The sequence below is a fragment of the Onthophagus taurus genome, chromosome 6, assembly GCF_036711975.1.
Source record: "Onthophagus taurus isolate NC chromosome 6, IU_Otau_3.0, whole genome shotgun sequence".
NCBI classification, from domain to species: domain Eukaryota; kingdom Metazoa; phylum Arthropoda; class Insecta; order Coleoptera; family Scarabaeidae; genus Onthophagus; species Onthophagus taurus.
The window spans coordinates 19,651,160-19,676,453 of record NC_091971.1 but is presented as its reverse complement, the minus strand read 5'-3'; the positions used below and the strand labels follow the sequence as shown (position 1 = coordinate 19,676,453).

At 34.1% G+C, this 25,294-nt stretch overlaps 2 protein-coding genes across 2 annotated transcripts in view; one reads left to right on the top strand and one right to left on the bottom strand.

Moving 5' to 3' along the window:
• Positions 1–13,987, bottom strand: part of LOC111418769 (adherens junction formation factor afadin) — a 92,927-nt gene extending 78,940 nt beyond the window's left edge. Inside the window, exon 1 of the mRNA XM_071197014.1 lies at positions 13,895–13,987. The gene's annotated coding sequence lies outside the window, so the exon portion shown is untranslated. The remainder of the gene's footprint in view (positions 1–13,894) is intronic.
• Positions 13,988–14,152: 165 nt separating this feature from the next.
• On the top strand, positions 14,153–16,979 carry LOC111414960 (FLICE-associated huge protein). The gene is made up of 2 exons (XM_071197019.1): positions 14,153–14,531; positions 14,588–16,979. Exons 1-2 carry the CDS (start codon positions 14,463–14,465, stop codon positions 15,788–15,790), a joined length of 1,272 nt encoding a protein of 423 aa, XP_071053120.1. The 5' UTR covers positions 14,153–14,462; the 3' UTR covers positions 15,791–16,979.
• The last annotated feature ends 8,315 nt before the right edge of the window (positions 16,980–25,294 follow it).

Genomic DNA, 25,294 nt, shown 5'->3' with positions numbered 1-25,294 from the left:
AAAATTATAACAATAACTAAAAATAACACGGTTAAATTCCGTTATTTAAAACGCGAATTGAATGGTCAAAATTGTGCTTTATTTAGTCTACGGAAACTGTAAACCGGCCTTGAAATATTTAGGGAGCCGGTTATTTTTCGCGGTCTCCCAACAGACGTTCCCCTCGTTCTTCTTCGTCTTCTGCTTGGGGTAGGTCTACGGCCCCTTTTTTTCTGCGAGACTGACTCAAGTCACACTCGAATTTGATGGGGCCAACCCGTTTGGCCCTTAAACCCAAAATTGTTAATGACCGGGGACACTTGACGCAGCGGGAAGTCGTAACCCCGGGTGGATAAACCCCTTCAAATTAAGGGTATAATCCATAAAAGTCTCATAAAATTGTGTGAAATATTTAGGGTAAATATTATTAATAGATGTTTTGTAAACAAGCAAAAAAATCTCTTTCATTGGTTAATATTAACGCCTATGTTATAGGGCGTTTAGACACGGATTAGAGAAAGGTGCCGGAAGGAGGTCAACGACCCAGTTGTGTAATTGTAAACTCTGCAAAGGAATCCCTTTAAAAGCCCCATTCCATCACATCTATATACTCGCAAAACAGTTACTATTCCTGTAATAACCATACAGGATGTTTGAAAAACACCAATAAAAACGAAAATTACACTTTCTTACATTTTTACCATCATCTTTTAAATGATGATTCCCTTCATTAAGCGAAACTTGAGCCAAGTTACTATTTTTTTTGTTTTTAAGACAACTTGACGGTTTTCAAATAATAATAATAATAATAACCGGCGAGACGATAGCAACAAACCGCCCAGCAACAAACTTTTTCCTTTATATTTCCACCTACTTCTAGGGCCCATATCTTTGTTATTTAGAAAGATAGCGAAAAACTAAGCACACGGTTGGAAAGCTTGGTCTTTTCTCTATCTTAAACCTTATTGGCCCGAAAAGTAGACGGAAATACTAGGGAAAAGTTTGTTGCTGGGCTGATAAACGATTGTGCAAACGTGTGATTGAGATGTGTTATATACCGATGAAAAGAGCAGAAAATTTCCCATAAGATGAATATAGTTCTAGAGTTTTCTCCCCGTCATATAAGAGAGTTATTGACCCAAGCGTGGTTTAGCCGCGGCAAAAATTCGTGGCAGCGCGACGTTTCTTATTTTTTCTTGCTCTCATTATCAACATATCGGCGGACGAAAAGTCGGTTTAAGATAGAGAAACGACCAAGCTTTCCAACCGTGTGCTTAGTTTTCCGCTAGCATTATAAATAACAAAGATATCCGTCCGAAAAGTACATAGATGGAAATACAAAAGTAAAGTTTGTTGCCAACTGTAAGCTCCTTTTCAGGACCGTTTTTTTACAGACGCCGACGAATATTGACGGACGAAAACTCGGAATAAGATAGTCCAAGGTCAGCTCTTTCCGAATATGTAAACCATTTATTGAATTTCCATCTGGTAACGCCTGCACAAGGCCATGAAGTTTGGTAATTTTAAGGTAAATTGAATGCAGCGCGACGTTTCTTATTTTTTCTTGCTCTTATTATCAACATATCGGCGGACGAAAACTCGGTTTAAGATAGCGAAAAGACCAAGCTTTCCAACCGTGTGCTTAGTTTTTCGCTATCTTTCTAAATAACAAAGATATGGGCCCTAGAAGTAGATGGAAATATAAAGGAAAAAGTTTGTTGCTGGGCGGTTTGTTGCTATCGTCTCGCCGGTATAATAATAATAGTTTATTGGCACAAAAGAATACTACAATATACATTAAAATAACTAAGTAATAAAGTTTGCCAAAGGGTATTTCCATCAGTAAGCCAAATTATGGCGTCCTGGTCTTCCTGGAAATCCCATACACAAAAAAAAGAAATATATAAAAAAAACAAAATAAAGTAATAACAAATCAAAAGTAAATTCTATCTGAAACAATTATCGTGGCCGATAAGTAAAAAACGAAAAAAATATAAAAAATGAAGAGCCTAAACAAACTATTAACAAATTATTTAACAAACTAAAAAGAAAAAATATATATATACACTAATTCGAGTTGAAGGTAGAACGACGCGCTAGTCATTAAGCAATTTAAGACGCAGAGACTCTTTAAAAGTGCGAAACGATGGTTGAGCAAAAAGCAGACTGTACTTATTCAAAATACATGCCGCGTTATAACTAAAAGACCTCTTGAACAATTGGGTACGGTGACGAGGAATGTCAATGAGGTCCTTACGCCGTACATTAATATTATGAATGTCCGTTCTGTAAGTAATTTTGTTGGTGAGGTAAGGTGGTAGCTTACTTGACACAACTTTATAAAGAAAACAACCAAAATGTAACCGACGACGACTTGACATACTCAGCCACTTCAACTCCCCCAGCTTATACGATACTCTCTGACGTCGGCGTATACCAAATATAAAACGAATACAAGAATTCTGAACTACCTGAATACGTCGCGCATCATCAGTCAACAGGCAGTGGCCGTAAATGGTGTCACAGTATGTAAAATTGAATAAAATTACAGACTCGCAAAGATTCTTTTTAATATCGGCGTTCAAGACTTGCCTATGAGCAAACAGCATTTTAAATTTTGCGTAAGCACGCCTGATCAGTTCACTTGTGTTACGTGTAAACCTTAAGCTGTCGTCAATGTAAAGACCAAGATCCTTGACACAGACCTTCCTCTCCAATTCAATTCCATCTATAAAGATATGGGCCATATTGCTGACAAGCGCTTTGGATTCCCTACCCCCGAATACCATATAGACCGATTTATTCCCATTTAACAAAAGACCATGTTTCTTAGTAATATTTAAAAATTTATCTAGATCATTGTTTACATCTGCAACAGACTCTAGCACATTATATGAGCTAAAGCTGTGGTAAAGTTGTGTGTCATCCGCATAGATATGAAATTTTGAGCAAAAGCGGTCAAAGATCAACATTTGAGACGTATAGATAGTGAACAAAAGGGGACCCAATCTAAAGCCCTGCGGCACACCAGACCTCAATACGGCAGGATCCGACACATCATTATCAATAACCACATACTGACTTCTCCCGCACAGATAATTATTAAAAAAATTTAAGGCTGTATTATTGAACCCAGTATAATGAAGAATTGCTAAGAGAAGTTGATGATTAATAGTGTCAAACGCTTTAGAGAAGTCAAGTAAAACCAAAACAGTAGCTGCGCCATTGTCCGTTGCAGACATAACATCATCAATAATTGTCGAAAGTGCGGTTGCACAACTATACCCAGGCCTAAATCCTGATTGGATGGAGGGCAGAATATGAAACCGTTCCAAGTGCTCACGTATTTGTTCCGCCACGACCCTTTCCAAAATTCCCGACAAAGTACTTAAGATACTAATTGGCCTCACATCCGAGAAGGAAGAAGCAGTCGATGACTTCGGTATAGGAACAACTTTGGCAGATTTCCATTTCTCAGCAAAGACACCAAACTCTAAACAAAAGTTAATTGCAGGAGGTAGGGAGTTATGTGTGGACAACAGAAACCCAACACTTGACTCGACATCCTCGTCAAGATAATATTGATCTTAGATTCATTTACTTTTTGAAAAAAGAAATTTTTCACACCAGGTCTGACATTATTAGCATAAAAGTTGTGCACGTCCGGGTCGACCTCCGCATCAATTTGATAATTTCAAAACGGAATTTCGACGCTGCTCAGGAAGAGAAGGTATAGATTAGTTATCGACCACTTAATTCTAGAAATCAAGTATTAATAAATTTAACACATTATATACAATTTAAGCCCGTTCCTACCGAAATAATTCCATCTATCCGTTAAGCTATTTATAAGATAGCGTTTACTTATAATTTACAAAATGGTGTGCACCATATAATCCTTTATAAGTAATTCTTCAGATAAGCATATAATCAGGACTTATCTGGCCTTTCATTTTAAATTGGTAGCGGTAACAGACGCAATTCCATATATTAATGATATTATAGACGATGATTCGCAAACTTCAAAAATGAAAAAGCAGAGAACATTTCTGTAAATCACAAATAAAATAAGTATATATCTTTTTATAAATTTAAAAACAGTACTAGTAGGGCTTTCTAAAAATTACCAATACAAATGGTATTTTTTAATAACCAAATTATAAATATTGAAATAAACTCCGCAATACACTTAAGTAATTGATAATCAACAATAATTTCATTCATTTCTATTATTACTTGTTATGACCTTGGGAAAAAATTTCATTAAATGGTTTTATGATTAGATTGAAAAGTTCTTTTCGTATGTATTACACTTATACTGTATTACATGATTGTTGGTACGATAAATAGCATTTAAAGAATATCCTGATAATGTACAAACGCTGCTATGTAGGCGGCATTTTTTGACGTTTATAACGTGTAACATTTTTGACATTTACAACAGCAATGTTTTAAGGATAGTAAGTTTACGTGATGGAATTAATAATATGTAAATCGTTAGTAGACTTTACAAATGTTTGTCAGAACATCACTAACGTTCCATAAGCTGGTCTTGAGGAGGAACTGGGTAATCCATACGCACATCCACTTTCGTCCAAACAAGTATGGAAGTTTATAATAATTATTACGGTAATCGATAGATTAATAGAACCGGTATGGTTTCATGACCTCTTTGGTCGACGGACTTAAATGCATAAGACTTTTCTGTTTTTAAGATAAAAAGCAAAGACTGCAATGTATACAGGTAATTCAAATTCAATCCTAACCATTAGAATCTCAGAAACCATATGAGATACAGAAATGGTTAAATGGGGGCAAAGTTGCGTATCTTATTGTTAGAGCTCATCATTTTTCAACTAAATTTTTGGATCTAGTCGTTTTACTTTTTAAAATATAGCCGAAAATCAAAAAAATGACTTTTTCGTTTTTTGTCTATAACTTCTTTATTTTTCGTTTTTGCGTGAATCTGAAAAAACATTGTTAACGCAACTTCTTGTGGGTGTAATTGAGACTCTTGAAGCATATTTAGGTTTGCTACCGTCTAATAACGCATCTTTTGCTTACTGCTAAGCCATCAAGCCAAAAATTAAATTCATAGCTAAAAATGATTTCGAGAAACCACAGGATTTTCTTTATACTTTAGTAGAGCTTAATTTGAGAAATTTCAGTGCTACAAATAATAAAAGGCTTTAGTTCTCGAGTTCATTTGATCTTGTTAAAATTGACTGTTTTGACTCATTTTGAACTGAAACATTGCTTACTCCAATAAAATTGGAGAAATAAAATTTTTAATAATTTCCAAACGTTGCTAGTTCGATCATGAACAACATTTAAGGGTCTACTCCTACTAAAATATAAAATTATGTTCATATTGGAAAACACGTCATAAATTGAGGAACTGAAAAATAATATTAATTATATTCTGGTGTAAGCTGGAACATTTGTAGTATTTTCACAGTTGCGAAATAGATCTGTTTATTAGTGCTTGAAGAAAATCAGTTAGGGCTCTTTGCAGATATCGATAAAAATTTAGTCAGATTTGATTTGCTTCCAATCACAGTGATAACACACCACAGTTTGACTGTAAAAAAAAACACTTTTACCATCAAGAGATTTCTTTGTTACAAACGAACACATGCTTGGAAAAGGCGGGCTTTCGCTGCTCTTGGTTTAAATTTACCACAATCTTCATTATATAGTTTTGATGAATGAAAACACCATACAAGGGTGTCTTCATTAATCTTTTTTTTGGCGTGTTTATTTCTCGTTTATTTGGCACTGCCATAGCTTACTTTTCTTTTCCGTTCAATACATGTGAAGACTAGACTATGGAAATTGTCATAAATTTCACTGTGGCTTATATTCCGTTTCACATGAATTACCCTGAACTGCGACGCAAAGCTTGACACGAATTTGGTGTTGGCATAATTAAGTTATTGTACGAACTCTTCAAACAGAGAAAATTCTTGGATATTGTAAATATGCTAATTCTAAGGTGACCAACCCTACTTATTTAGAAGTTTTGTACTCCCTGCCATTCGAGATTTTTCTACACTGCTTTTTCAAAACCGTTTGGTACCCAAACGGATAAATTTTCAATTTATTGAAGAAGAAACTTCAACTATTTTATTATCAGAACATTTCTTTGGTGTTATATTAAAAAGTAATTTAAATTCAGAAATTGCGTTGTCAGAAAACCTATACATTTATTGAAGAAAAATATTTGGGGAAGTAACGCGTATATTTTATCGAATGCTTTCAAGACGACATCTAATTCTATGACACTTGATGTAGAAGTCATCGCCTCAACCATATATTTGTACTTTAGCCGCTACGCTGTAGTGGCTTGCTTTAAGTCCAGCTTTAGAGCAATACTTTTAAAAACGTTTTTTTAATACAGAATCATCGAAACTTTTTCTGTATCTATGCACAATTATTAATCCATAAAACAATTGATCAATTTGCATTCTATTTAATATTTTATTTTATGCATAAAAACCTCCTCATCTGAATGTCATTATGACGAACTGAGTAATGGGGGCAATAACTTGACCAGATTAGAAGATTTCAGTTTAAATACATTAATTCCTTGGTCATTCTAACCGTGTGATTAAGGACCATGTAATTTTTTGCGATCATGCCTTAAAAACTGTAATAAGCACATCCAGTACGTAATCTGGAAGACATACGACAACGTATTTAGGATAAACTTGAATAATCCCGTCAATAATTTACAAAACTTTAGACCAACCCAAGCTTTTGATATCAAAAACCAATAGATCTTCAAAACAAATAACAAAAAGATTACATTCTATTTAATATTTTATTTTATGCATAAAAACCTCTTCATCTGAACGTCATTATGACGAACTGCAAAATGAACACAATAACTTGACCAAATTAGAAGATTTTAGTCGAAATACATCCTTGGTCGTTCTACCGTGTGATTTAGGACCATGTAGTTTTTTTGCGATCATGCCTTAAAAACTGTAATAAGCACAACCAGTACGTAATCTGGAAGACATACGACAACGTATTTAGGAGAAACTTGAAGAACCTAATAATCCCGTCAATAATTTATAAAACCTTAGAGCAACCCAAATTTTTAAAATCTAAAACCAATAGATCTCCAAAACAAATAACAAAAACGTTGCATCTTAGTTAATATTTTATTTTATGCATAACATACCTCCTCATCTGAACGTCGTTATGACTAACTGCAAAATGGGGGCAATAACTTGACCAGATTAGAAGATTCATCAATCCCTTGGTCGTTCTAACCGTGTGATTTAGGACCATGTATTTTTTTTGCGATCATGCCTTAAAAACTGCAATAAGCAGAACCAGTACGTAATCTGGAAGACATACGACAAAATATTTAGGAGAAACTTGAAGAACCTAATAATCCCGTATTGGTACGGAAAATGCTGGAGGGTGTACGATGAAGACTACAGACTTGCACTTGAGAAGAAAGAAAACACATACAACATGTGTTATAACAAATTTTATTCTTTTTTTATCAACTAAAAAGAGACTAAATTAAAAGTTTAGGTTATACCTGACGTTTAATGTTTAACCTAAATATATTCAACGTTCTGGGAAAAACGTTTTTTGAACGAAATTTAGAGTGATATTATAATTTGTTATGCATTATTTTAAAGAGAATACTTTCAGCTTTAATTTGATATAAAAATCATCCTTGTATTTTCATATTTAAAGTCAACACGATTTAAAAAAAAACATTTTTCGAAATTTAAAACGGTATTTTAAAGCATTACATATCATTTTAAAGAGGATACTTTCATCTCTAATTGTAAGTAGATATCAAAATTGTGTTTTTATATTCATATTTGAGAACAGCACGATTTATTAAAATCATTTTTTTATTTATAATCAAATTACAACAGTTTCTAAATCAATTTTTTTAACAATATTTGTTTTCATGGTGTTAATTTGATACACAAATCATTTAAATTTAATATTCATCATTTATTAATCCATTTTTGCAAATTATCATCTTATGATTGAGAGAATTAGTAATAAAAAGCGAGAAAGTGATTGTAGGCTACTCCACTTAATTTTTATTCTAATTTCTCTTTCACGCACTGCCATCCATAAAAAGACCACTTAAAAATCTATTACTACAACAATTATTAACCAACAACTCGTTTAGTAAAAAGCGTTATAAAATTTCCTCAATCAAGTTTAAAAATAACCAATCAACAAGACAAAATAAATAATACACACGCGCTTTTTATCTAAGAATAAACATTGCATGTACCAAAGCAAAAGTCAATAAAACCCGATAAAACCATACTTCCTAGAACAATATAATCAGGTTTCGTTGACTAAATTGCTTATCAACAAAGAGGAGTCATCGTTTTGGTTTGCTAACATTCGAGGTGAGCACACAGGTGAACGTAAAGTACACTAAAAATGAAAAACAAACAGTCGACCGTCGAGGTCTCAAGTGTCGAAGCTTTAAGCGAGCACTTGTCAAGTCGAGATAACCAAGGAATTTAAAAAATGCACTAACCAAGCTCGCAGACGAGTCTGGTTAATGTCTGTAACCCTCCTTTTTTCTTTCAAACCATAACGTGTTTTCAAGTAGAACACAATTTGGTTAAAACTACAAATTTTAAGCCACTTTTTTTTATTTGATTGTAAATATAAACATCGGGAAACCACAACAAATAAACAGTTATTTCAGTTTATTTGGTGATGTCATAAGTCCTTCAAATGGATTTGATAATATAAAGATTCGTTGACTTGGCAACCTAAATACTTAACGATTCATTTAAAAGATAACCTTAATATTGTTTTATCGTTTCCAATTTCCATTCTAACATTATTATTTTATTACGTAAAACACTTATAGATAACCTTTAAACATTTATATTTGTTTAGTGATACTTTAAAATAAATTCAATACAAGAAATAAGTTCAGTTAACTACAAAGACGTCGGCCGTCCCAAGTTATACGAACAATAAGACACCATGTATACTGGAATACTGTCAGAAAAACGCGAAATCATCCATAGAAACCATGTTGTTTTGTATCAACGTGATAATAATCTAGAAATAATCAACAAATAATCTCGGTCGACTTCGAAAACGTCGGCCGCCCTAAATATTGTTCGTGATATTTCGAAGAAGTCGGTTGGGATTATTGCTCTATAAACGTCAAGCAGGGTAGACTAGGTCTCATGTGTTTCACGTAGTCTTGGATATATTCAGTATTCTACAACAGCAATTAAGTACTCCTATAAGACATCACGTATACTGGAATACTGACAGAAAAACGCCAATCATCTATAGAAACCAACTATCAACATGGTTTCAAGCTGCAGCCTCTTGGAAGTAATAATCTCGAAGACGTCGACCACCCCAAGTATCACGAACGACACTCGATGCGGCCAATAAGACACCATGTACACTGGAATACTGTCAGAAAAGCAACCAGCGTCTCTAGAAATCAGCTTGGTTTGTATCAACATGGTATCAAGGTGCTGCCTCTTCGAAGTTGGCCAAGATTATTCTTCCATAAACTTCAAGCCGGCTAGACTTTGTCTGACGTGAAATATGCTGTTTACTGGATTTTACAAAGTACTGGTGTTCGTGATACTTGTAGTCTGGTCAATCTTTAAACCACAAAAAAAATGTGTAATTACACTGGCCAGTGTTCTACCAGCAGTATCTAGTTTTTTGCAAGCATGTATGTAACCTTCAGCAAGCACTATCTAATCTTATTAACAGTGTCTAACTTGCTATTAGCAATATGTAATCTTTTGCCTACAGTACGTTGTCTTCTGTCAGCAGAAGATTATGTCTTGGATATATTCATAATCCTAAAACAGCAATTGAGTACAGTAAGACCTCGTTTAACGCTACCTCCATTAACGCTGATTTGCTATAATGCGGTTTGTTGAAAACCTTAAAAATGCTTAAAATATAGCCGGATTCAAATTATTGCAGCATTTCATTGATTCGTATACATTCGTATATACGATGATTCCCCAGAATATATGCTTGTTTGGTGCATTTAAGTTTTGTAAGATATTAAAGTTGTAAAATTGTTATTCAACAATTTCACGTTCTGCGTAAAACATAATTAGTTTATGTAGTAATAATAGATTATTGTGTAAGAAAATCAAATAAATATTTTTTCATTTAAAGGTTATCCATATTTTCTTTAGATTGTAAAAATGAGTGTAAAGATAATAAAACAAAAATGACACGAAAAAGCATTTCGCTCGACATTAAAATGCAAGTGTTGAGGTACATGAAATGGCATTGACATTGGAAATGCTTTAAATTTGTCTACTTCTACAATAAGAACCATTTCAACAAACAAAGACAAAATTATGTTGTCAGCAACTACTACCATATCGTCTAGTGTAGCAAAGATAACTCAATCAAGAAGCAATATTTTAGAAGAAATGAAAAAACGTCTTTGCATTTGGATTGATAATGAAATCGAACGCAACATGCCGCAAAGTTAAAAAACCATCATGCAAAAGGCCATAAATATTTTTAATCACCTTTAAAGTGAAAAAGAAAATACGACTGAAAATTTTACAGCTAGCCGAGGTTGGTTCGATAATTTAAAAAAAAAGAACTCCACAACATTCGAATCACCACAGAAGCAGCGAGTGCAAGTACTGCTGCCGCTTCAATTTTTCCTGCAACATTAAAAACCATAACTGAAAGAGGAAATTATCCACTAGAATTGGTTTTTAAGGTGGATGAAACAGAACTTTTTTGGAAGAGAATGCCAAAGCGCGAGAAAAATAAGCGAGCACCCGGTTTCAAAGCTGCAAAAGACCGTTTTCACCCTTCTTCTGAGTGGTAACGCCAATGGCGATTTAAAATTAAAACCTCTACTTGTGTATCATGCTAAAACCCCAAGGGCCATGAAAGGAGTTCTAAAATCTAGTCTACCCATCATTTGGGAATTCAATAAGAAATCTTGAATCACAAGACACATTTTTTTATTATTATGATTGTTTGTTTAAGCATCTTCTGCCTGCACAAGAATATTAGACATAAATAATCTCGGCCGACTTCGAAAACGTCGGCTACCCCAAGTATTGTTTGTGATCCTTGAGGCAGCCATAGGTACTCCATAAACTTCAAGCGTGGTAGATTTGCTCTCACTTGTAATATGCTATTTATTAAATTTTACAAAGTTCGTGATACTTGTAGTCTGGACAAACATTAAATTAAGAACAAATAAAGAAGTGTGAAATTACTATGGCTAGTCTGGTAGAAGACTATTATACAGTCTGGCAGAAGACTGGTAGTATTTAGTTTTTACACGCATGTATGTAACTTTCTGCAAGCTGTATCTAATCGGCCATTAGCAGTGTCTCACTTTCTATTAGCAATATGTAATCTTTTGCATACAGTACCTCGTCTTCTGCCAGCAGAAGAATATTAGACATATTAACGCCATGTGCTATTTTTGGGTTGGCAATTTCATATATTGGTCCAAATCAGGTGTCAAGTAGTCTTCGATATATTCAGTTCCTAGAAGCACAATTAAGTACTCCAATAAGACACCACGTATACTGAAAAACTACCAGAAAAATGACAATCATCTATAGAAACTATCTTGTTTTATATTAACATGATATCAAACTGCAGTTTCTTGGAAGAAATAATCTCGACCGACTTCGAAGATGTGGCCGCGCTAAGTATTGTTTGTGATACTTGGGGCGGCCGACGTCTTCGAAGTCGGCCGAGATTATTCCTCCATAAACTTCAACCAGGGTAGACTTGGTCTCACGTGTAATATGCTGTTTATTCCAGTATCATTATTGTTTGTTTCTGTGTCCAATTTTCTATTAGCAATATGTTATCTTTTGCATACAATACCTCGTCTTCTGGAAGCAGAAGAATACGAGACCTATTAGAGCCATGTGTTATTTTCGGGGTTGCAATTTAATATATCGATCTAAATCAGGTTTCACGTAGTCTTACAATTAGATGTAGTCCTTTATATAGTACTTATACTACAGTATCCTAGAAGTGCAATTAAGTACTGCAATAAGACACCACGTATACTTGAACGCTGTCTGAAATATGTCACTCATCTATAGAAACCATTTTGTTCTGTGTCAAAAGTATCTCAAGTATCTCGAACAACAGTTGAGACGACCAATAAGACACCACGTCACTGAAAAACTGCCAAAAAAATGACAATCAACTATAGAAACTATCTTGTTTTGTATCAACATGGTATTAAGCGGCAACCTTTTGGAAGAAATACTCTCGGCCGACTTTGAAGACCTTGAGGCAGCCATAGGCACTCCATAAACTTCAAGCGTGGTAGATTTGAGACCAAATCTCTTGTAATATTATGCTATTTATTAAATTTTACAAAGTTCAGTTGTACAAAGTTCAGTTGTACAAAGTTCATGATACTTGTAGTCTGGACAAACATTAAATTAAGAACAAATAAAGTCTGAAATTACACTGGCAGAAGACTGGTAGTATTTGTTTTTTTACAAGCATGTATGTAACTTTCTGCAAGCAGTATCTAATCTTCCATTAGCAGTGTCTAACTTTCTATTAGCAATATGTAATCTTTTGCATAAAATACCTCGTCTTCTGCCAGCGGAAGAATACGAAACCTATTAAAGCCTTGTGTTATTTTCGGATTTAAATCAGGTTTCACGTAGTCTTGGATATATACAGTATGCCAGGACAGCAATTAAGTACTTTTATAAGACACCATGTATACTCATCTATAGAAACGTCTTCGAAGTCAGTCGAAAGGATTGTGCTTGGAGCGAGTTTATACTAACTCGCGCATATTTAAAGATTTGAGCACCAATTAAATGTCAATTATCGATTAAAATTCATAGAAAGGGTGCTTAAAATGCTTAAATTATACAAAGAACTAATTTTAAATAAGAAACAATTTAAATTAAATTAAAACGCTTTCTAATTAGATATCATTGTTGGTGTAGAGTTAAAACTGAGGGGCGTTAAAACTTCCAAGGTACTTGGGTTCTTTCCTGTCGACAATAATGTATCCATCCTGTTTGAATTGTTTTTGAATTGTTTCGGTGGTTGCTCTCAACTTGTTGTGTCTGACTGCCGTTAAGTTTTTTTTTGCGTTGCGTTAACAACAAGAAACCCAAGTTTCTATAACGGAAAATGGGAAGGAAAAATTCTACTTTCTATTGAAATCCCATTGAGACGGAAAATTATAATTATAAAATAGATACGGAACGAAAGAATGCAAATCTCGATCAAAATCCAAACGTAATCGCTTTTTAATCAAACAAAAAATTAATTTATCGAAGAATTACTTTGATACAACTTACTCATCACTCCAAATATAGCACAGAACCAAACAGTCAGCCTCCTCCTTTCGCAGCATGAGCAAAGCAATCGAAATCGTTACAATATGAGTCACACTCATTCATTCAACATAGGGGATGACCCTATGTTATAGAAAAAAAAATTGATCTATCTGATTCATAGGAAAATGAAATACGATGAGGTTGAATTCCTTGGAGGTTATCTATGAAGGGGATTAAATAAATTCCATTATCGTTTAAAATTTTTTTCAAAACAATCCGTTTCAATGATTTATCACGTGTTGTTAGATATTACATCACGCCCTTTTTGATTTTATTCAAAATCAAGGTCAAAAAAAACCTTTCAACCTTCGTTCTTGACCCAAACAAATCCATTTAATAAGAGCGTGTCTCAATTGCGACGGTGTGAACCTGGCTTTTACCTGTTTGACAAACTTTCTGTAAAGTTCGTCGAACGCGAAAAACTTTTCTCCGCAAACTTTCCAACTTCAAAATAACACCTTTACCTTTAAATCAATCACCATACCTTTAAACGAATTCCCACAAAAGAGTTAATAATGTACAAGAAAATAAAAAAAACTTACCTGTAATTCTTATCCTGCACGTAACGAGTACATTTAACGCACAAAGGCACCCGAAGATTTGAACAAGTTTTAAGGCACTAATTCACACCGGACACAATCACCGACGATCACATGTTGCGGGTTGTTAAATTGTGGTATTCTTTTTGGGTCGTTTTCGCGATAAAACCGACGAAATTTTGAAACGAAGGTGTGCGTTCCAGAAGCGTGTTATACCGAGTCCTTGTGATACAACTTTTGATACAGGTAGAAGTACGTCAGACGTAATGGAGATTTAACGCGCAACATTACTGCGCATAAACTATTCCCCGCTTTCCTATATTCGCAATTTTAATCTAAAAAAAAGCGTAATTTACACATATTAACACTGACAAAAAATCATTTTAAACATTCTAACCTAAAAAATAAACTTCAAACTAAACGTCATTTATCGGGTTTAAAATTAAACCTAACTTCATTTGATTCAATTTTACGCCAAATCTGACAGTTCATTAACAGGATTCTAACCTAACTTTATTCAACTAAATTTTTGTTCTAAATTGAGTGATTTACAAAAAGGAATTATTGCGAAATGGATGATACCTTTCCAGATATATACGCAGATTTAGACCAAATCGATTTTGCCGAAAAATATGCTGAGGTAAATTAAAAAAAATCAAACATAACCTAACTTTTTCTAACCTAACAATTTCTTAGCTCCAAGAAATAAACGAAACCCATATTAAAAATATAGAATCGTTGACTAACGAAGTTAATACGTTGAATAAGAAATTAAAGGAATTTCAAACAACTCAAGAAAAAATAACTCGCAATTTATCGGAACTTTTTAAGACTGCCAAAGCTGAAATTGCTAGGAAAGATCGTATGATAGCTGAATTAAGGAAACAAGTTGATGATATACTGTTTAGAAGGAATAATCACGGTGAGCAAAGGAAAAGGCCAATACAAGAAGATATTGGAGAACAAAAATCAATTGAAAATAAACGACCGAAATTTGAGAAAAATCAAGATAGATACGAAAAGAGTCAAGAGAGACAAGAAAAAAATGCTGATAAATATCGCGAAAAATCCCATGAAAAACAAGAATCATATCATAGGAGAGATTATCGTGACAGAGAAAAATCTACTAATTACTCCACTTCAAGTTACAGGGGGGACTCAAGAAAATATGAATATAAAGACGACTATAGGGGACCTAAATATACAAAATACACCGAACGAAGGTCTCAAGATAAACGATATGTAGATACTAGATTAACAAATGATAACAAATTTAAACAATCAAGGCGAGATAGTAAAAGTAAAGATATTAGGGATGAAAAAGAAAATAAAACTGACATAAACACAAAGAACATTGAAAATAAAAATGTTAAAAACGATTTACATACTGATGATGCTAAGATTTCTAAGCTTGATTTAGAAGCTTATGTTCCAATTGAAAAAATTGAAATTGAAGAGGGCGAAATTGAAGAGAATGAAGGTATTGATAAGAATGTTGTAAAAAAGGTTGAAAATAAAAGTAAGATAAAAGCAAATAAAACTGCTAATAAATTGGAAAATGTACCAAAGAAAGAAAAATGTATAAAAGAAGAATTCAAAAATGTTGAAACGCAAAACATTCTTGATATTAGTGAAAATAAATTAACTTCCAATGAAATTATTACAGAAACTTTAAATTCAAGTGCCCAAGAACTACAAAATGCAATTAATAGTATTAAAGTTCAATCGAGTGAAGAATCGATTAATGACGAAACTATTAATGAAGAAACTCTTCAATCGATTGTTGATCCAAATGATTCATCAATCATTACTCAGGGTAATTGCATAAAGTTAACAAACAATTGTAATAGGAGTTTTAGAAGTCGTAGAAAGCGTGTTGTTATTACTGTTACTGATTAATTATTTTTTTTAATATTTTAATTATACAGCAGAATCTATTTTAATTTTAGAAAAGATTTTTTTCGTGACATTGACCTTGTTCAATAAAATTATTATAGCTTAAGTTAAACTCAAAATTATTTTATAGATATCTGTATTCGATCTAATATGCATTTAATGTTGCCTATAAACTAAGAATAAAATTAATTAAAAATAAAAATGTTTTTTAAGAATTTAAACAAATAGAAAATATGTTTTGAATATTTTTTATTATAAATTACTTAATTTTCTGCATTTTTATTATATATTTGTTATTGTTTTATATTATTTTATATTATTAAAAATGAAATGTGCAATTTTCATGAAAGTACTGAAATAAAATAGTTCCAAAAACAATTTAATAATTGGGACTTAGTTTCTAGCAATGTATTAGACAAGAAAATAAAAAAAGCGGCTTTAAAGCGCATAAAAATAAATAATACTACTAATAAGTTGGAAAATGTACCAAAGAAAGAAAAATGTATAAAAGAAGAATTCAAAGATGTTGAAACACAAAACATTCTTGATATTAGTGAAAATAAATTAACTTCCAATGAAATTGTTGCAGAAACTTTAAATTCAAGTGCCCAAGAATTACAAAATGCAATTAATAGTATTAAAGTTCAATCGAGTGAAGAATCAATTAATGACGAAACTATTAATGAAGAAACTCTTCAATCGATTGTTGATCCAAATGATTCATCAATCATTACTCAGGGTAATTGCATAAAGTTAACAAACAATTGTAATAGGAGTTTTAGAAGTCGTAGGAAGCGTGTTGTTATTACTGTTACTGATTAATTATTTTTTTTAATATTTTAATTATACAACAGAATCTATTTTAATTTTAGAAAAGATTTTTTTCGTGACATTGAACTTGTTCAATAAAATTAGCTTAAGTTAAACTCAAAATTATTTTATAGATATCTGTATTCGATCTAATCTGCATTTAATGTTGCCTATAAACTAAGAATAAAATTAATTAAAAATAAAAATGTTTTTTAAAAATTTAAACAAATAGAAAATATGTTTTGAATATTTCTTATTATAAATTAGTTAATTTTCTGCATTTTTATTATATATTTGTTTTTGTTTTATATTATTTTATATTATTAAAAATGAAATGTGCAAATTTCATGAAAGTACTGAAATAAAATAGTTCTAAAAACAATTTAATAATTGGGAGTTAGTTTCTAGCAATGTATTAGACAAGAAAATAAAAAAGGCGTCTTTAAAGCGCAGAAAATCAAATAAAACTACTAATAAGTTGGAAAATGTACCAAAGAAAGAAAAATGTATAAAAAAAGAATTCAAAAACGTTGAAACACAAAACATTCTTGATATTAGTGAAAATAAATTAACTTCCAATGAAATTGTTACAGAAACTTTAAATTTAAGTGCCCAAGAACTACAAAATGCAATTGACAGTATTAAAGTTCAATCGAGTGAAGAATCGATTAATGAAGAAATTATTAATGAAGAAACTCTTCAATCAATTGTTGATCCAAATGATTCATCAATCATTACTCAGGGTAATTGCATAAAGTTAACAAACAATTGTAATAGGAGTTTTAGAAGTCGTAGGAGGCGTAGGAATTTTAGTTATACAACAGAATCTGTTTTAATTTTAGAAAAGATTTTTTTCGTGATATTGAACTTATTCAATAAAATTAGCTTAGTTAAACACCAGACTGCTAACCGCTAAGTAAACATTGGTAAAGGGTAAAGTATTATTTTTGGATTTGGCCGCTATGGGGACGCTGGTGGACTTTCTAATAATAATGGATATGATTAAGAGATGGCAGCACTATTTTTGATTTATATTCCCCCTCTAATGTTTTGTTGTACTAATAATAAAAATTATTAGTTAATAATTGTTACATTTCGAACCTGCGTTCTAGGAGGAGGTTCTTGAATCGGCAAATTTATACTACTTTAACATAAAATAAAAAAATAATTTGATATTAATTACGAGTACTGTAATTATGCTCTAGCCCACGTGTGATATACAGCATTTTATCTACGACTGCTAAAAATTACTAAAAAATCAATTTCTTTAGAAAAGTCTATTTGACATTTATAAAAATATTTTGAAATGATTGTTGACAATTTTGAATTTTCAGTTTCAACAACATGTTTACTCATCTGGAATAAGTGTTTTGAAATGTAAAACATAACAATTAAAATTTATAATAAATAGCATTGTTTCTCTGTAAGTAGATAGCACTTTTTCTTTTGTATTGTTGCCCGTTTCAATAAATTAAGTCTGTTCTGATTAGGCTAAAAATGCGTTACGTAATGAAACCAGTGCGGTAATGACTTCATTACGTAACTCAAATCACCTCAAATGAGTGCGGTAATGATGACTTATCCAATCAGTCGTAGATAGTAGCTATTAACATACCGAGAAATGTTATGACATTTATTACAGCCGCAGATGTCAGATTGAAATCCGAGCTCGAAGAGCGAGGATTTTAAGACATCTAAGGCTGTAATGTGTCATAATATCGAGGTTTGTTCAATAGTTTATCGGTTTCAGGCGACCACCTTCGCATTTTGATGACTTTAATGCGAACAATAGTAAATCAAAAATTCATTTGCAACTTTTTCCGTAAATGTCAAAGTCGTTATACAAGTTAGTTGCTAGGCAGTCACAAAGATGTTTATTTGTCAACAAATATTTTATTTTTTTTAAATTCATTACTTTGTAAAATGAGTGACGTTAATTTACCTAAACTAACTAATGCATCACACTTTCGGGTTGTTCTAATTGCACGGTAAACATAAATAATTAAAAGTAGCATTAGGTTTCTGTTCCATTGTTACTTAAAATTTTCATAATTAAGGTTTATTAAATATGTAGCTTCTTTTCCTGTATTGTAAAAATATAACATTACCAATATGTCATTTTTACATTACCGATATGTCATTTTTACATTCCTAATACAGTTATAAGGTACATTACAAACCAACTTTTGTGAATGTTAAGAACCTTCTTACAGCCTGAAACCGGTAAAATAGTATTATTTAAGTGTTTGTCTAACCTACCATTTAAATGACTCCATGTATCAACTGGAAGTCTGATCCCCAATTAAAAAAAATTAATTTTGATTAAATTCGCTATAACTAAAGAACGGTTTTATCGATTAACACGTTAAAATGTCTTAATGGTAGAGTTGTTAATGTCGCTGATGATTGGGCTGATACTCTGATCTGTTTTATGAAGTTTGATAAGGCTTTTAAGGGTGGGTATCAAAGGGTTCATTTCAATGAAGTTGTATGGAGTGATGTTAAATTTTTTTAAATAATGTTGATCATTTTGTACCAGGGGGAACAACTTAAAGGAACTATTAAGTTATTGTTAAATTTAAGGGTGGGATTATTCTTAATTTTTAAAATGTTATTTTCTTTGAAAAATGTTAATGTCTTTTTTATGTATCACTTTATCCAACACAACGACGCCTGCATTTTTGTTCCCCATGGTACCAATAAGATTTTCTATTTTACTATTTCAGATTTTTAATGTTGCGAAGAATTGAGTTAGTATGGAAAAATTTTATGTTGACGTTCTTATTCCCACTTGTTTTCCCTCACTCTTTCACCTTTATCATCTGGCTAACGTTCCTTATGACGTTCAGTCCAATTTCACCCCTCATCATGCTGACTCAAGTTATTTAATTTTAAAGGAAATTTTAACGTGTTAATTAATTGTAAGTTTAAAAATTTTCCTTCTTTATTGATTTCTTATATTTAGTTATTACGATTCTTTCTGTACAGGTTTGGTAATTTGTTTTGTCGTTAATTTTTAACATTTATTTTTAAACACTTTCAAAAACGAGATTTACAATGAATAGAGAAAGGCCATTTTAATTTTTTGGATTTTTCAATTTACTCGGGGAGGATTTGTTCGAAAAGGTTCTTTTCAATTTTATTTTTCATCCTTCAGGTTTTTTACTTTTGAATTTTTCGTAAACGGAATCTTTTTGAAGAAATTCTCTCCGATGCTTGAAACAATACTTTCTTTACTCTCGATGTTCCTACACCGATGGTAATTATATATATTTTTTATCTGTGTTTTTGTTATATCTGAATGTTCCTTTGTTCCCATAGTCGTGCCTGAAAAAAAAAACGATAATCGTTCGAAATTTTCGAAGAGAGCACCGAAATAAAATATTTTAATCGTTTATACGACTTTTAATTTTTTTAGCAGCAAGAAACCCAACAACTTGCCTAGAAAAAACCACCAACTCGAGGCATCTCCAATAGACCCCAAGATCAAGAAAACCTTAATCCCTCGGGAAAAATCAAGCAGGTGCCCCAAACTCTATCGTCTGCCCAAAATCCCCAAAGCCGGATTTTCCACCGGATGTCGCAGGTGGTGCGGAGGGTTCATTGACCTGCTCTCCGGAACCTGACGGTCCATCTCTCAGGAAGGCTGCTCCGGATCGGGGACGGTGTAGGACCGTTTTCCAAGTGGCTGATAAGTGAAGGGGTCATCTCTCTTGTTGAAGGTACCGTTCTTCTCTATTTCGATGGACTCGCGGATGAGTCTGGTCCTCCAATGTGGAACGTTGGCTATTTCCATATCTGAAGCTGCTAGTTTTCCATATATAGGGTGTCCCGAAACTCAACGTCAACCGGGTGGGAGGCCAACCCATAGCTGTTCTGGTAAAAATAAGAAAAAAATTCTATGTCTCTTAGTTAAATGGTAATAGACATATTTTTGAAAATGTTAAAAATGGTTCCCGTACATCATATCTTTACGTACTACGATCAGAAATGTTCGCACTTTAATAGTGATTTTTTTAATAATGTATTCCTCATGAACCATCCTACTATAGCAGCCACAAATCGAACAACAAAAGTCTATTAAGTTTGACACACGCTCTCTAAACAAAAGACTAGTACAACACCCTTGGCAAGTTATTTTAAAAGTCGGCCTGTTTAGTCAAGATTCCAAAATGGTACAGCACTTACCATTTTTCTTTTCCTAAAAAATATTATTGCCTGTTTTTCTGCCAAAAACGCGTTATTTAAAAAATTCATACTTTCGTATGTTATTTGTATTTCCTCCAAAATGATTTAACAACTTTGTTAGAAGATGTGCCACTCAATATCTACAGAGAAATGTGGTTTCAACAAGATGGTTGCCCAGCTCATTATGCTTGTCCTGCACGGGATTGCATACAGAATACCCAGAAAGATGGATTGGGCGTCGTGGTTCGATTACGTGGCCTCCTCATTCTCTGGGTCTAAATCTCTTTGATTTTCTTATTAGGATTGCATAAAAGAAACAGTGTATTAAAAACCGATTGACAATCTTGCCGAACTGCGCCACAATATTTATACAGCAGCAGAAGAAATAAATGGAAAGAGATTTGCAGAACTAGTAAAAAGATCTTTTCTGTGACGATGCAGAGCTTGTATTAGTGCCGACGGCAAATAATTAGAACATTTGCCTTAGTTTTAAGAAAATGATGCTATAAAATTAATAATAAATAAATTTTGTTTTTAGGTTAACCTTATTTGAAAGAATCGTTTTGCAAGACATAAGGGCAACCATCTTGTTGAAACCACATTTTCTAATCTTCTAACAAAGTTAAGAGGAAATAAAAAGTAAATACAAATAACATGCAACAGTATGAATTTTTTAAATAACATGTTTTTTTGCAGAAAAACAGGCAATAATATTTTTTATGACAAGAAAAATGGCAAGTGTTGTACCATTCTGGAAACTTGACTAAACAGGCCATCTTTTAAAATTACTTGCCAAGGATGTTGTACTATTCCTTTTTTTAGAAATCGTGTGTCAAACTTGATAGACATAAATTCTTTCAACCTTAACTCAATCAAATTAATATATTTTTTTGCAAAACTAACGATTTGTGTTGTTTGATTTGTGACTTCTACAGTAGCATGGTTCACAAGGAATACATTATTAAAAAAATCACTATTAAATTGCGAACATTTCTGACCGTTGTACCTAAAGATATGATCTACAGGACCGATTTTTAACGTTTTTAAAAATATGTCTATTACCACTTAACTAAGAGACATGGAATTTTATTCTCATTTTTACCAGAACATGTATGGGTTGGCCTCTCACCCGGTGCCCGCTTGACGTTGAGTTTCGGGACACCTGTATACATATACATAGAATAATCATGCAAAATAATTTGATATTAAAATAGTATTATTTAAGTATTTGCCTAACCTCCAATTAACTAAAGAACGGTTTGACCGATTTTAATGTTTTATATCACAAACAAAAGCTTGCGTCTGGCTGAATAATTATGTGTAAAGGAACACTTCAAAATCTGAAGCTGCTAGTTTTCCATATGTACAGGGTGTCCAAATTTCGATGGGTTTGCAGGGTATCTCAGTTATTATGAAAGATAGAAAGTTGCGGCTTTCGCGAACCTGAGCTACTTTTTTGTGAAATTTATAATGGCGCAAACCAAATTTTCATAGCCCTCTTCGTTTTTGATATACAAGTGTTTCAAAATTTACGATTTTCAGACACCTCCTGTATCTCGGCTATCCGGAAACGTAAAAACGGGTTCTAATAGATTTTTTCACAACTCTTTATAACTCAAAAACCGTGATGACTAGAAAAATTCTACGTGCACCATTGGATTCCACGTGAAAAAATCTATTAGAACCCGTTTTTACTTTTTTACTAAGTTTCCGGATAGCCGAGATACAGGAGGTGTCTGAAAATCGTAAATTTCAAACACTTCCTGTATATCAAAAACGAAGAGGGTTATGAAAATTTGGTTTGCGCCATTGTAAGTTTCACAAAAAAAAATAGCTCAGGTTCGCGAATGCCGCAACTTTCTATCTTTCATAATAACTGAGATACCCTGCAAACCCATCGAAATTTGGACACCCTGTACATATACATAGAATAATGATGTAAAATAATTTGATATTAAAATAGTATGATTTAAGTGTTTGCCTAACCTATCCTGTGATATGGACTCCCCCCGCTGATAGAATGAGATTCGGCTTGCGCATACTACATATCAATCCTATTACTCCACGTGGAAAATAACCATGATGCTCTGATCTCAATGAGAGTTAGTACTTTCATGGAAGCAATGTCTTTAGCGAGACTTACAAACCCTCCAACATGCCTATGAAGTGGGTATATTTGCATCATGGTTATTTTCCACGTGGAATAATATAATTGATATGTTGTATGCGCAAGCCGAATGACTCTCATTCTGTCAGCGGAAGGAGTCGATATCGAAGGATAGGTTCGGCAAACACTTAAATAATACTATCTTAATATTAAATTATTTTGCACGAATGTTCTATTTATATGTACATATGATACATTAGCTCAAGATATAGAAGAGAACCTACAACACATTTTTACGAAGAAATATGTCACCAACCCAAGTTCCACAGAAGTAGAGGTAAAAAACTGCCTTAAAATCTACACTGATGGTTCAAATAGACGGAAAGGAGCTAGAGCCAGATTCTTCTCGTACGATCTCCGACTCCACGCATCTGAACCTCTTGGTAAAAGTACCACCGTCATACAGGCGGAGTTAATCGCCATACAACTTGCCGCTGACGTTATTGTCAGATCCAACTTGGTAGGTAAGACTTTCACAATTTACACTGACAGTAGACAAACTATTTTAGCACTGAGTAGAATAACAATTACCTCAGGACTTGTTATGGGTTGTCATCTGACATTGGAGAAGGCCGCAGTGCATAACTGTGTTATACTTCAATGGACAATAGGACACTCAACTTGTTCAGGTAACAAGCACGCTGCTAGGCTTGCCAAAAGGGCTGCCAAGCGAGCGCCATGTTCGCCTGAACCGATAATCGCTCCGTCCTTATCAACTCAGATTGAGATAATTAAAGATTTTACCCACAAAAAGTTTATGAATTGGTGGAACAGGGTTAAGGGCTGCCATCTGTCTAAGGAAGTACACTGTTGGAAATAATTCACGAGCACACCCTGTATAATCTGAACGCGTGTGTCTAGCGCAATAAAATTTGGTATGGAAGTAGTATTAAAGTAGTGTAACTTACTCTCACATGGAGAGCGGCACAACTCTGCTGGGAAGAGAAACATCGATAGCGAGAGTATCCCCCGTGAGCTTCGCGTACCATCGCTACACGACGTGGCATGGAGTCTATAAGTCGCTGTATTGTAGCGAGAGGGATGGCCAACCATGCCACCTCAACTCGCCTCCATAACTCCTCAACGTTAGCCAAGGAAGCCGAATAACGTAAAAGTCTCCGACCAGTCATTTCCCAAACGTGTTCGATCGGATTCAGGTGCGGAAACCGAGCTAGCCATGGAAGCATTCTTATACGGTGCTTTTCCACAAAGGTCTGTACAACACGCCCGATGTGCTGTCGTACGTTGTCGTGCATGTATAGCAGACCTGGAAGCCGCCGAACATAGGGAAACACAACGGATCGTAGCACCTCATCTACGTATCGTTGACCCGTCATGGTCTGCTATACACGCAGCAGACGTGTACGTCCACCATACGTAATCGCACCCGATACCATAATGCTCGGTTGTCGGTGGATAGGGTGTTCTTGCATACACTGCTCGAGTAGACGATCACCACGGCTCCGACGAACTAAAATTCGCGCATCACCGGTGCTCAATTCGAATCTTGATTCGTCTGAAAACAAAATGTCCCTCTACTCGACAACCTACTAATGCCTAGCGTCAACCCACTCGTGACGTATGCTGCGGTGCTTGGGTGTTACTGGAATCCGCTGTATCACACAACGCGCGCGCAGTCCACTATCTACCAAACGCGGCCATACAGTTCGCGTAGTGAGTGCGCCTTCCCCTGCCGGTGGCCAAACAGCTCCAAGTTGCCTTGAGGAGGACACACACGACGCTAAAGCGCTGAGCACAAGAGCGCGATCCTCGTGTGCTGGGGACGCACAGGGCCGTCCCGGCCGCGGCTGAAGGTACCTATGTCCTACCTCAGACCATTCTCGCCATGCCCGTTGCACTGCCGATAACGACCGCTCGAGACGACGCGCAATTTCACAGAACGATACACCCTCAATGTGCATACCCACAAACATTCCTCGCTCAAACTCGCTTAAGTAACGCGATCGCCCATCCATTGCGCACAGAGTACGATAACAATGTGGTCCCTCACACCACAGTAAAAACGACCGGTATTTTCCATCCACTTCGGTCTCCATAGCGACGGAATGTTCCACTTGGAAGGGCGGCTCAGTTAACAATGCCGCGACGGAACAACTCGAAACTCCCTGAATAAACTCGTCTACACTAAACCTTTGTGCTCCGCAAATATTATGGATTTATCTTCACGCGTTCAGATTATATAGGGTGTGCTCGTGAATTATTTCCAACAGTGTATTACGTTATCCCTCAACAGAAGCAGCCTTGTCTTTCGTAAGGCTTGGTAGAAATACTCTACGAACTGTAACGGGGCTCGTCACGGACCACTGTATGGTAGACAAGCA

What these genes read in the sequence shown, in the direction of transcription:
- LOC111414960 (XM_071197019.1), top strand. Translation starts at nt 14,463, where the DNA reads ATGGATGATACCTTTCCAGATATATACGCAGATTTAGACCAAATCGAT. An exon ending in TTGCCGAAAAATATGCTGAG is followed by an intron (nt 14,532 to 14,587) that starts GTAAATTAAAAA and finishes ACAATTTCTTAG; the next exon opens with CTCCAAGAAATAAACGAAAC.